The sequence below is a fragment of the Anastrepha obliqua genome, unplaced genomic scaffold, assembly GCF_027943255.1.
Source record: "Anastrepha obliqua isolate idAnaObli1 unplaced genomic scaffold, idAnaObli1_1.0 ptg000106l, whole genome shotgun sequence".
NCBI lineage: Eukaryota > Metazoa > Arthropoda > Insecta > Diptera > Tephritidae > Anastrepha > Anastrepha obliqua.
In genome coordinates this window covers 56507-71311 of record NW_026562223.1, presented here as the reverse complement: position 1 = coordinate 71311, position 14805 = coordinate 56507, and the positions used below count along the sequence as shown (strand labels likewise).

At 34.0% G+C, this 14805-nt stretch overlaps 2 protein-coding genes across 2 annotated transcripts; both read left to right on the top strand.

Moving 5' to 3' along the window:
* The first annotated feature begins 6876 nt into the window (after positions 1-6876).
* On the top strand, positions 6877-7397 carry LOC129251926 (jerky protein homolog-like). Its single transcript, XM_054890875.1, has 2 exons — positions 6877-7014; positions 7080-7397. Exons 1-2 carry the CDS (start codon positions 6877-6879, stop codon positions 7395-7397), a joined length of 456 nt encoding a protein of 151 aa, XP_054746850.1.
* A 6636-nt stretch (positions 7398-14033) lies between these two features.
* Positions 14034-14554, top strand: LOC129251925 (jerky protein homolog-like). The gene is made up of 2 exons (XM_054890874.1): positions 14034-14171; positions 14237-14554. The coding sequence occupies exons 1-2, from the start codon at positions 14034-14036 to the stop codon at positions 14552-14554; spliced, it is 456 nt and encodes a 151-aa protein (XP_054746849.1).
* Positions 14555-14805: the final 251 nt, after the last annotated feature.

Below are 14805 nucleotides of genomic sequence, written 5' to 3'. Positions count from 1 at the left end.
ACGTTCGCTCAGCTAGAGCATGCTCACCATAAACTTCCACCAAGATACGATGACTTTCGGCTGCTTTTTTCTTCATATTAAAATAATGAAGAAGAATTCCCCGCAAAAACACATTATTTGGCACGAAATTCGACATTTTCAAGTGTGGTAAAAATATTGTTGTTTACGCTTCAAATAAAAAACTTATACTGACGTTTGTGCCTTACGACAGTAGCTCTCCAATGAATGTTTGGAAATGTGGATCGATGGAATAATAATCAAGTTACGCCATCTGTTGTAAAACCGCACGAACTTAAACATAGTCCTATTATAATATAATATAATATAATATAATATAATATAATATAATATAATAAAATATAATATAATATAATATAATATAATATAATATAATATAATATAATATAATATAATATAATATAATATAATATAATATAATATAATATAATATAATATAATATAATATAATATAATATAATACAATATAATATAATATAATATAATATAATATAATATAATATAATATAATATAATATAATATAATATAATATGATATAATATAATATAATATAATCTATACTAATATTATAAAGAGGAAAACTTTGTTTGTTTGTTTGTTTGTTTGTTTGTAACGAATAGGCTCAAAAACTACTGGACCGATTTTAAAAATTCTTTCACCATTCGAAAACTACATTATCCAAGAGTAACATGGATTACATTTTATTTTGGAAAAAAATAGGGTTCCGTAAGATATTTGGATTTTTCGGACACAAACTGAAAAAAATCTTATATATAAAATAAAGTCAACTTTTTGTGTGTGTTCGCTAACCGGCCGTGTCTGCACCGAATTAAACCAAACTTACACACATTGCTAAGAAGGTATTGAAGATGGTTTCCGTATAGTTTGGATACCTATTGGTGGATAGGGCTCGAGATATAGGTCAAAACGTGGACCCGGGTAACCTTCGGATGTGTATGTACAATATGGGTATCAAATGAAAGCTGTTGATAAGTCCTTTAATACGGGGTAATTTTCATACCTATTGATGACTAGGGTCTCCAAATATAAGCCAAAACGTGGACCCGCCGTGTCTTTGAACCGAAGTAAACCAAACTTACACACATTGTTAAGGAGGTATTGAAGATGGTTTCCGTATAGTTTGGATACCTATTGGTAGATAGGGTCTCGAGATATAGGTCAAAACGTGGACCCGGCTAACCTTTGGTTGTGTATGTACAATATGGGTATCAAATGAAAGCTGTTGATAAGTCCTTTAATACGGGGTAATTTTCATACCTATTGATGACTAGGGTCTCCAAATATAAGCCAAAACGTGGACCCGCCGTGTCCTTGAACCGAATTAAACCAAACTTACACACATTGTTAAGGAGGTATTGAAGATGGTTTCCGTATAGTTTGGATACCTATTGGTGGATAGGGTCTCGAGATATAGGTCAAAACGTGGACCCGGGTAACCTTCCGATGTGTATGTACAATATGGGTATCAAATGGAAGCTATTGGTGAATGCTTTAGTTCAGAGTATTTCCATCCGCTCCGTGACTAGGGTCTCGAGATAGAGACCAAAACGTGGACCCTAGAATGTGTTTGTACAATATGGATATCAAATGAAAGCTGTTGATAAGTGCTTTAATACGGGGTAATTTTCATACCTATTGATGACTAGGGTCTGGAAATATATGCCAAAACGTGGACCCGCCGTGTCTTTGCACCGAATTAAACCAAACTTACACACATTGTTAAGTAGGTATTGAAGATGATTTCCGTATAGTTTGAATACCTATTGGTAGATAGGGTCTCGAGATATAGGTCAAAACGTGGACCCGGGTAAACTTCGGACGTGTATGTACAATATGGGTATCAAATGGAAGCTGTTGGTGAATGCTTTAGTTCAGAGTATTTTTCATGCCGCTCCGTGACTAGGGTCTCGAAATAGAGACCAAAACGTGGAGCCTAGAATGTGTTTGTACAATATGGATATCAAATTGAAGCTGTTGGTGAATGCCTTAGTACAGAGTATTTTTCATGCCGCTACGTGACTGGGGTCTGGAGATATAGGTCAAAACGTGGACCCGGGTAACCTTTGGTTGTGTATGTACAATATGGGTATCAAATGAAAGCTGTTGATAAGTGCTTTAATACGGGGTAATTTTCATACTTATTGATGGCTAGGGTCTGGAAATATATGCCAAAACGTGGACCCGCCGTGTCTTTGCACCGAATTAAACCAAACTTATGCACATTGTTAAGTAAGTATTGAAAATGGGTTTCGTAAAGTTTGGTTGTAATTCGGAGCAGTGGCAACGGGTACAGCGTTCTTTTGAGCCAGCCATAATGTCGCTTACTATTTTAACGCCTGGGGCGGAACTGAACTGTCAAATTGACAGTGTGAGTTACAATGTGTCAATATTTCTTTCTGATTTGGATGCCATAAGGAAAAAACGTAAGTGCAACATGTTAAAATTGTTTGTGAATTTTTTCGGAGTGGATTTTGGAACAGTGAATAATTTCTTACGAAATTTGAGAATTTAATGTGAAATCCGAATGAAATTATGTGTTCGTGGAAAAAACAATTTTTTTCGTTTTTTTTTTTTTTTGAAAAATATAAATGGATAATGGTTAAAAAAGCTCCAATGCTTAATAAAACATATAAATTGAAACGAAAAATTCATGGATGATCAGGAAAAAAGACGATTGTTTCTCAGTTATTCATATGCGTTGATTTGAAATTTAAAAACAATCTTCTTTTTTCCTGATTTTCAATTTATATTTTATATTTACTCAAAAACAAATAGAAAAACAAAAAATATTGTTTACGCCAAAGCGCTTGAATAAAGAATAAAGAAATAAATAATATGAAAACCATATATTTTCTGTTCTAAACCATATCTATTCTATTTTAGTGTGCCCAGCGAAGGGGGCCGGGTTTGCTAGTATAATATAATATAATATAATATAATATATTATAATATAATATAATATAATATAATATAATATAATATAATATAATATAATATAATATAATATAATATAATATAATATAATATAATATAATATAATATAATATAATATAATATAATATAATATAATATAATATAATATAATATAATATAATATAATATAATATAATATAATATAATATAATATAATATAATATAATATAATATAATATAATATAATATAATATAATATAATCTATACTAATATTATAAAGAGGAAAACTTTGTTTGTTTGTTTGTTTGTTTGTTTGTAACGAATAGGCTCAAAAACTACTGGACCGATTTTAAAAATTCTTTCACCATTCGAAAACTACATTATCCAAGAGTAACATGGATTACATTTTATTTTGGAAAAAAATAGGGTTCCGTAAGATATTTGGATTTTTCGGACACAAACTGAAAAAAATCTTATATATAAAATAAAGTCAACTTTTTGTGTGTGTTCGCTAACCGGCCGTGTCTGCACCGAATTAAACCAAACTTACACACATTGCTAAGAAGGTATTGAAGATGGTTTCCGTATAGTTTGGATACCTATTGGTGGATAGGGCTCGAGATATAGGTCAAAACGTGGACCCGGGTAACCTTCGGATGTGTATGTACAATATGGATATCAAATGAAAGCTGTTGATAAGTCCTTTAATACGGGATAATTTTCATACCTATTGATGACTAGGGTCTCCAAATATAAGCCAAAACGTGGACCCGCCGTGTCTTTGAACCGAATTAAACCAAACTTACACACATTGTTAAGGAGGTATTGAAGATGGTTTCCGTATAGTTTGGATACCTATTGGTAGATAGGGTCTCGAGATATAGGTCAAAACGTGGACCCGGCTAACCTTTGGTTGTGTATGTACAATATGGGTATCAAATGAAAGCTGTTGATAAGTCCTTTAATACGGGGTAATTTTCATACCTATTGATGACTAGGGTCTCCAAATATAAGCCAAAACGTGGACCCGCCGTGTCCTTGAACCGAATTAAACCAAACTTACACACATTGTTAAGGAGGTATTGAAGATGGTTTCCGTATAGTTTGGATACCTATTGGTAGATAGGGTCTCGAGATATAGGTCAAAACGTGGACCCGGCTAACCTTTGGTTGTGTATGTACAATATGGGTATCAAATGAAAGCTGCTGATAAGTCCTTTAATACGGGGTAATTTTCATACCTATTGATGACTAGGGTCTCCAAATATAAGCCAAAACGTGAACCCGCCGTGTCCTTGAACCGAATTAAACCAAACTTACACACATTGTTAATGAGGTATTGAAGATGGTTTTCGTATAGTTTGGATACCTATTGGTAGATAGGGTCTCGAGATATAGGTCAAAACGTGGACCCGGGTAACCTTCCGATGTGTATGTACAATATGGGTATCAAATGGAAGCTATTGGTGAATGCTTTAGTTCAGAGTATTTCCATCCGCTCCGTGACTAGGGTCTCGAGATAGAGACCAAAACGTGGAGCCTAGAATGTGTTTGTACAATATGGATATCAAATGAAAGCTGTTGATAAGTGCTTTAATACGGGGTAATTTTCATACCTATTGATGACTAGGGTCTGGAAATATATGCCAAAACGTGGACCCGCCGTGTCTTTGCACCGAATTAAACCAAACTTACACACATTGTTAAGTAGGTATTGAAGATGATTTCCGTATAGTTTGAATACCTATTGGTAGATAGGGTCTCGAGATATAGGTCAAAACGTGGACCCGGGTAACCTTCGGACGTGTATGTACAATATGGGTATCAAATGGAAGCTGTTGGTGAATGCTTTAGTTCAGAGTATTTTTCATGCCGCTCCGTGACTAGGGTCTCGAAATAGAGACCAAAACGTGGAGCCTAGAATGTGTTTGTACAATATGGATATCAAATTGAAGCTGTTGGTGAATGCCTTAGTACAGAGTATTTTTCATGCCGCTACGTGACTGGGGTCTGGAGATATAGGTCAAAACGTGGACCCGGGTAACCTTTGGTTGTGTATGTACAATATGGGTATCAAATGAAAGCTGTTGATAAGTGCTTTAATACGGGGTAATTTTCATACTTATTGATGACTAGAGTCTGGAAATATATGCCAAAACGTGGACCCGCCGTGTCTTTGCACCGAATTAAACCAAACTTATGCACATTGTTAAGTAAGTATTGAAAATGGGTTTCGTAAAGTTTGGTTGTAATTCGGAGCAGTGGCAACGGGTACAGCGTTCTTTTGAGCCAGCCATAATGTCGCTTACTTTTTTAACGCCTGGGGCGGAACTGAACTGTCAAATGACAGTGTGAGTTACAATGTGTCAATATTTCTTTCTGATTTGGATGTGATTTTGGATTTTTTGGAGTGGATTTTGGAACAGTGAATAATTTCTTACGAAATTTGAGAATTTAATGTGAAATCCGAATGAAATTATGTGTTCGTGGAAAAAACAATTTTTTTCGTTTTTTTTTTTTTGAAAAATATAAATGGATAATGGTTAAAAAAGCTCCAATGCTTAATAAAACATATAAATTGAAACGAAAAATTCATGGATGATCAGGAAAAAAGACGATTGTTTCTCAGTTATTCATATGCGTTGATTTGAAATTTAAAAACAATCTTCTTTATTCCTGATTTTCAATTTATATTTTATATTTACTCAAAAACAAATAGAAAAACAAAATATATTGTTTACGCCAAAGCGTTTGAATAAAGAATAAAGAAATAAATAATATGAAAACCATATATTTTCTGTTCTAAACCATATCTATTCTATTTTAGTGTGCCCAGCGAAGGGGGCCGGGTTTGCTAGTATAATATAATATAATATAATATAATATAATATAATATAATATAATATAATATAATATAATATAATATAATATAATATAATATAATATAATATAATATAATATAATATAATATAATATAATATAATATAATATAATATAATATAATATAATATAATATAATATAATAAATTTTTCCATTACGTACTCAGTACTTGCGACATCCAAAAAATTTGAACTCGATACTTGCGACATTGCCTTGTTGCTTTTGGTAACGGTTCCTTAGATTCAATAAAATTCGGGGAAGTCCCGATTTATTTCGGAAATGAATTGCTGTGATTGGCTTATTCTCTTGCCCACGTATATTTTGGGACATTTGAATCAATTTCAACGGACGTTTCATTGAGTGCGGTCTCACAATGGCAGGGAAAAAATTTACGTTGCTTACAATAAAGCAAAAAGCTGATAATTTAAGGAAGCAAAGTGAAGGATTTTCTATCGATGCCTTAGCCAAAAGTTTTCACGTGCACAGGTCAACAATAAACCGCATTAAGAATAAGAAGAACACCATAAGGAAGTTCCTGGCGCATGCTGAATCTGGTCCTGGGAAGAGAAAAACGTTTAAGCCTGCAGAGCTCCCTAAAATGGAAAGAGCATTGATGACATGGTTTGCAAATCAACGAGCCAAGAATTTACTAATCACTTCTGATATGCTTAAACAAAAAGCCAAGTTTCTCCATTCCAAAATTCAGGAAAAATCGGGGACTTCCATGCTAGCAATGGTTGGATTACGAACATTAAAAAAAGATATGAAATACGAAGACTCAAAATATGTGGAGAAAAACTTTCGAATAAGACTCATTCAGTTAATCCATTTTTACAAAAACTGCACAAAAAAATTTCTGATTTAGGTTTGACCAAGGACCAGATATACAATGCCGATAAATCTGGTCTCTTTTGGAAGCTTTTGCCTGATAGAACTCTTGTGCGGTCAAAAGAAACTTCCGCTCCAGGACATAAAATCAGTAAGGAAAGAATAACTTTTCTGGCTTGCACGAATGCATCTGGAAATCACAGAGTAAAACTAATGGTTATTGGGAAATCATTAAACCCACGATCACTTAACAATTTTACAGATATTCCAGTTGTCTACAAAGGAAATAAAAGTGCTTGGATGACCTTGGCTTTGTTTGAGGAATGGTTTCACAAAACATTTGTTCCAGAGGTACATCGTGTCATCTTTGTTTGTAAAAAATTTGGTTTATTAATTTAAATTTCCTAAAATTGCAGGTAAAAGGGTTCCTTCGTGCCGAAAATCTTCCCAAAAAGACTCTATTGCTTATTGATAATGCTCCATGCCATCCCAAAGACGGCGAGTTAATGAGTAGTGATGGTCAAATATCTGTAATGTGTCTTCCTCCAAACTGTACTGCACTTATACAGCCCATGGACCAGAATGTTATAAGGCTTACGAAATTGAACTACAAAACAAGCCTTTTAAGTGACATCGTTCGCCGTGGAAAAACAATAGACGAATCTTTGCGAAATATCAACTTAAAACACGCAATATGCTTTTTAGCTAATGCCTGGGATGCTGTTAAGGGGTAACACCACTGTAGAAATTTCAAAAAATTCATTTTTTTTTATAAGCTTAAAAAATTCTTTGAACCTTTTAAAATACAGAACAAAAAATTTTATACGTTACCGAAGTCTATTTCATAAATATTTTAAGCTTTTAACCAAGCGTTAGTGACTGCTACCTAACGACTTCTCCAAATTTCCAAACTTTAAACGCGTTTTTCTCAAAACTTTTCTGAAATTGGCACGCAGCATAACTCAAACAATTTTAAATATTTTTAATCAGGTTTTTCACTACGTCTGTATAATAACCTTCTTAAGAGAAGAGCGTAGGGGATTTTCGATAGATTAATTTAAACGATTGTTATAATTACTTAAGTGCCGTTTTTTTAGTCCAAAATAGAGTTTTTTTCCTTCAAATGCTTGCTAATTCCACAAAATTAAATATTTTTTAAATCCCCTACGTGTTTCTCTAGCTATTCTTATCTAGATTAAGAAAAAAAATGTTTCTTTGCTCAGATTAAAGTTTGCACCCTCTGTGCCGCGGAGCTCCTTCAAGAGAAACCACATTACAAAAATGTCTCCAATGCCGCCATTTTGTAAAATTTTTCGATCAAACTTTGTAGTTTTGTATTCTAGTATATAGGTAATAACTTCCCAAATCAGAGTGATTGTTTCCCCTTTCCTTCTATACAAAAAAATTCTTTAAAAATCGTGTTTATTTTACGCGTGTACACTGGTGTTACCCCTTAATGTGACCTCCATTCAGTCATCATTTCAAAAACTGTTTCAGGTAACATCCGAATGGGATAGTGAAGACGTCATCCCTCTTTCAGAGTTACGCTTACAGCTTGTTAAAGATACATCCAATATTCAAGCAATTTCAAATTTGCTTCAAGAAATAAAACCATTGCAGCAAATATCCGATTCTGAAATTTAGCAATGGATTGCTGAAACCATTTTGGAGTCTTTTGAACAAAATGAAGATCCCTGTATCAATTGTGACCTTACTGATGGTGAAGAAACAAACAACGTGGTAGTAAATACGAAGAAAGTTACACAGGAGGAGACTATATCAGCATACAATATTTGCTTAGAATGGGCTGATCAAAATAAAGCCTATTTAGACGATATTATGACGCTCCAGAGACTTAGAAGCAGCGTAGTACTGAACAACCGAGCTTGCACAAAACAAACAAAAATTTCAAATTTTTTTAGTTCCACATAAAGTATGTAAGTCTTTCTATATTTATGTATATGAACGAATTAAACTTAAGCGTATCTACGACCGAAATGTTTGCGTGTCCATGGCTCTAAAGCAGCTTCTAAAACAATTTCCCGAAAATAAGTCGCATTCACTTTGACAGCGGGCTCGATAAAAACAATTGGAGAGCGTGAGCGGTCACTGCGGCCCAAACCATTACTTGCGATGGGAAATTGCTTAGAGTGGCCATACGTAGGCTCAAATTTTCGTAAGAGCATTCGGTCAAGTAAACACGATCGTTTTGAGTGTTTATGAACTGCTCAATTGGGATTTTTTTTCATCAGAAAACACAATGTTAGGAAATTCGCCACGTTCGTGCAGGCGCATTGAATCAACACTTAACATATTTACACTAACTAATTTGTTTTCAGTGTATAAATACAAGTTATTTGTTTGTTTTGTTTGCAATACTATTGCATTCGTTTTATCTCTCACTGTCTAATCGTTTTTCAAATGTGAATGTGGTGAAATTACCAAATTCTGCTGCTTTACTCACAGACAAAAAATTCATACGCAACGATGGAACATACAAAACATTTTGATGGGTTATTTTTTGATTACCATTTTGTAATTCTACTAGATACTGTAGTGTGATTCAACAAATTTATCTGCTGCCAACATTACTTTAACTTCTTTCGCAATAAAAGAAATAAATACACTTTTATCACAAAACTTAGGTACGTGAAGTAGCGCCACTGTCAATGCACCAAATATTTTTCTTTTGCATCTTCGGTATCTTTGTCGCCTTTGAATTCACCTCACTTTGCATATCGTTGTGTGTGTTATCCGTGTTTGTATGCTTTGTTACAATGCTTGTATTTTTAGTTTTATTCTCACATTTATAAATTGCTTGCATGCCCTCTCTTTCATTTCGCTCTTGCCTACGAACACCTTCTTCTAGAATTTTCGCCTTAATGGCATCGAACGTCGGCAATCTGTCGCGAGTCTCAACAGCAACAACGAAGTTTTCCCACAAATTGGGAAGACTCGACAACAGCATAATAACTTTCAATTCGTCGTTTATATGTATGTTTAGCTCTGCAAGCTTGTCGATCGTCTCAATAAACGAGTGTACATACTTTGATACATTATCATCTTGCTGCATGTTTAAACGTAATAGTTTCTGGTACAACTGAACTTTTCTAACAGGACCAACTGGCATACATATGAATTCGGCGTAACTTTTGCCATGCTTCTGACGCAGTTTTGCATGGTTTGATATGCATTAACTGCGTAGGTTTCACATTTAAAAATATACATGCCAGCGCCTTCTGGTTACTTTTTCTAGTTACTAGTTACTTTTTCTGGCGATCCATCGCAAACAGCGCTCCACAAGTCCGTTGTAATTAGCACACTGACACACACTGACACACCGACACCGACCACACGTCGTAATTGTCTTCTGTAAGTTTTTCTATTTGCAGCGCGAGACTCATTTTTATCGCAAATTAAAAACCGGTGTTTCGCGTCACACACGTATTTACAAATTTATTTTATATATCTTGTATTTAAAAGCAGTTTTCACGTTCTGGGCCCATAACCATGTTACAGAGAATCAATTTTCTTAAATGAAACGCGCAGCTGAATGTCTCAAAGGTTTATTTCAAACTTATAAACTCAAAAATGTACAAAGTAGTGGATGACATTTCATATGCCAGCTTACCACATAGGACAAATATTAGTCTTATAATTTGAACAATATAATAAAATATAATATAATATAATATAATATAATATAATATAATATAATATAATATAATATAATATAATATAATATAATCTATACTAATATTATAAAGAGGAAAACTTTGTTTGTTTGTTTGTTTGTTTGTAACGAATAGGCTCAAAAACTACTGGACCGATTTTAAAAATTCTTTCACCATTCGAAAACTACATTATCCAAGAGTAACATGGATTACATTTTATTTTGGAAAAAAATAGGGTTCCGTAACATATTTGGATTTTTCGGACACAAACTGAAAAAAATCTTATATCTATACTAATATTATAAAGAGGAAAACTTTGTTTGTTTGTTTGTTTGTTTGTAACGAATAGGCTCAAAAACTACTGGACCGATTTTAAAAATTCTTTCACCATTCGAAAACTACATTATCCAAGAGTAACATGGATTACATTTTATTTTGGAAAAAAATAGGGTTCCGTAAGATATTTGGATTTTTCGGACACAAACTGAAAAAAATCTTATATATAAAATAAAGTCAACTTTTTGTGTGTGTTCGCTAACCGGCCGTGTCTGCACCGAATTAAACCAAACTTACACACATTGCTAAGAAGGTATTGAAGATGGTTTCCGTATAGTTTGGATACCTATTGGTGGATAGGGCTCGAGATATAGGTCAAAACGTGGACCCGGGTAACCTTCGGATGTGTATGTACAATATGGGTATCAAATGAAAGCTGTTGATAAGTCCTTTAATACGGGGTAATTTTCATACCTATTGATGACTAGGGTCTCCAAATATAAGCCAAAACGTGGACCCGCCGTGTCTTTGAACCGAAGTAAACCAAACTTACACACATTGTTAAGGAGGTATTGAAGATGGTTTCCGTATAGTTTGGATACCTATTGGTAGATAGGGTCTCGAGATATAGGTCAAAACGTGGACCCGGCTAACCTTTGGTTGTGTATGTACAATATGGGTATCAAATGAAAGCTGTTGATAAGTCCTTTAATACGGGGTAATTTTCATACCTATTGATGACTAGGGTCTCCAAATATAAGCCAAAACGTGGACCCGCCGTGTCCTTGAACCGAATTAAACCAAACTTACACACATTGTTAAGGAGGTATTGAAGATGGTTTCCGTATAGTTTGGATACCTATTGGTGGATAGGGTCTCGAGATATAGGTCAAAACGTGGACCCGGGTAACCTTCCGATGTGTATGTACAATATGGGTATCAAATGGAAGCTATTGGTGAATGCTTTAGTTCAGAGTATTTCCATCCGCTCCGTGACTAGGGTCTCGAGATAGAGACCAAAACGTGGACCCTAGAATGTGTTTGTACAATATGGATATCAAATGAAAGCTGTTGATAAGTGCTTTAATACGGGGTAATTTTCATACCTATTGATGACTAGGGTCTGGAAATATATGCCAAAACGTGGACCCGCCGTGTCTTTGCACCGAATTAAACCAAACTTACACACATTGTTAAGTAGGTATTGAAGATGATTTCCGTATAGTTTGAATACCTATTGGTAGATAGGGTCTCGAGATATAGGTCAAAACGTGGACCCGGGTAACCTTCGGACGTGTATGTACAATATGGGTATCAAATGGAAGCTGTTGGTGAATGCTTTAGTTCAGAGTATTTTTCATGCCGCTCCGTGACTAGGGTCTCGAAATAGAGACCAAAACGTGGAGCCTAGAATGTGTTTGTACAATATGGATATCAAATTGAAGCTGTTGGTAAATGCCTTAGTACAGAGTATTTTTCATGCCGCTACGTGACTGGGGTCTGGAGATATAGGTCAAAACGTGGACCCGGGTAACCTTTGGTTGTGTATGTACAATATGGGTATCAAATGAAAGCTGTTGATAAGTGCTTTAATACGGGGTAATTTTCATACTTATTGATGACTAGAGTCTGGAAATATATGCCAAAACGTGGACCCGCCGTGTCTTTGCACCGAATTAAACCAAACTTATGCACATTGTTAAGTAAGTATTGAAAATGGGTTTCGTAAAGTTTGGTTGTAATTCGGAGCAGTGGCAACGGGTACAGCGTTATTTTGAGCCAGCCATAATGTCGCTTACTTTTTTAACGCCTGGGGCGGAACTGAACTGTCAAATGACAGTGTGAGTTACAATGTGTCAATATTTCTTTCTGATTTGGATGCCATTAGGAAAAAACGTAAGTGCGACATGTTAAAATTGTTTGTGAATTTTTTTGGAGTGGATTTTGGAACAGTGAATAATTTCTTACGAAATTTGAGAATTTAATGTGAAATCCGAATGAAATTATGTGTTCGTGGAAAAAACAATTTTTTTCGTTTTTTTTTTTTTTGAAAAATATAAATGGATAATGGTTAAAAAAGCTCCAATGCTTAATAAAACATATAAATTGAAACGAAAAATTCATGGATGATCAGGAAAAAAGACGATTGTTTCTTAGTTATTCATATGCGTTGATTTGAAATTTAAAAACAATCTTCTTTTTTCCTGATTTTCAATTTATATTTTATATTTACTCAAAAACAAATAGAAAAACAAAAAATATTGTTTACGCCAAAGCGTTTGAATAAAGAATAAAGAAATAAATAATATGAAAACCATATATTTTCTGTTCTAAACCATATCTATTCTATTTTAGTGTGCCCAGCGAAGGGGGCCGGGTTTGCTAGTATAATATAATATAATATAATATAATATAATATAATATAATATAATATAATATAATATAATATAATATAATATAATATAATATAATATAATATAATATAATATAATATAATATAATATAATATAATATAATATAATAAATTTTTCCATTACGTACTCAGTACTTGCGACATCCAAAAAATTTGAACTCGATACTTGCGACATTGCCTTGTTGCTTTTGGTAACGGTTCCTTAGATTCAATAAAATTCGGGGAAGTCCCGATTTATTTCGGAAATGAATTGCTGTGATTGGCTTATTCTCTTGCCCACGTATATTTTGGGACATTTGAATCAATTTCAACGGACGTTTCATTGAGTGCGGTCTCACAATGGCAGGGAAAAAATTTACGTTGCTTACAATAAAGCAAAAAGCTGATAATTTAAGGAAGCAAAGTGAAGGATTTTCTATCGATGCCTTAGCCAAAAGTTTTCACGTGCACAGGTCAACAATAAACCGCATTAAGAATAAGAAGAACACCATAAGGAAGTTCCTGGCGCATGCTGAATCTGGTCCTGGGAAGAGAAAAACGTTTAAGCCTGCAGAGCTTCCTAAAATGGAAAGAGCATTGATGAAATGGTTTGCAAATCAACGAGCCAAGAATTTACTAATCACTTCTGATATGCTTAAACAAAAAGCCAAGTTTCTCCATTCCAAAATTCAGGAAAAATCGGGGACTTCCATGCTAGCAATGGTTGGATTACGAACATTAAAAAAAAATATGAAATACGAAGACTCAAAATATGTGGAGAAAAACTTTCGAATAAGACTCATTCAGTTAATCCATTTTTACAAAAACTGAACAAAAAAATTTCTGATTTAGGTTTGACCAAGGACCGGATATACAATGCCGATAAATCTGGTCTCTTTTGGAAGCTTTTGCCTGATAGAACTCTTGTGCGGTCAAAAGAAACTTCCGCTCCAGGACATAAAATCAGTAAGGAAAGAATAACTTTTCTGGCTTGCACGAATGCATCTGGAAATCACAGAGTAAAACTAATGGTTATTGGGAAATCATTAAACCCACGATCACTTAACAATTTTACAGATATTCCAGTTGTCTACAAAGGAAATAAAAGTGCTTGGATGACCTTGGCTTTGTTTGAGGAATGGTTTCACAAAACATTTGTTCCAGAGGTACATCGTGTCATCTTTGTTTGTAAAAAATTTGGTTTATTAATTTAAATTTCCTAAAATTGCAGGTAAAAGGGTTCCTTCGTGCCGAAAATCTTCCCAAAAAGACTCTATTGCTTATTGATAATGCTCCATGCCATCCCAAAGACGGCGAGTTAATGAGTAGTGATGGTCAAATATCTGTAATGTGTCTTCCTCCAAACTGTACTGCACTTATACAGCCCATGGACCAGAATGTTATAAGGCTTACGAAATTGAACTACAAAACAAGCCTTTTAAGTGACATCGTTCGCCGTGGAAAAACAATAGACGAATCTTTGCGAAATATCAACTTAAAACACGCAATATGCTTTTTAGCTAATGCCTGGGATGCTGTTAAGGGGTAACACCACTGTAGAAATTTCAAAAAATTCATTTTTTTTTTTATAAGTTTAAAAAATTCTTTGAACCTTTTAAAATACAGAACAAAAAATTTTATACGTTACCGAAGTCTATTTCATAAATATTTTAAGCTTTTAACCAAGCGTTAGTGACTGCTACCTAACGACTTCTCCAAATTTCCAAACTTTAAACGCGTTTTTCTCAAAACTTTTCTGAAATTGGCACGCAGCATAACTCAAACAATTTTAAATATTTT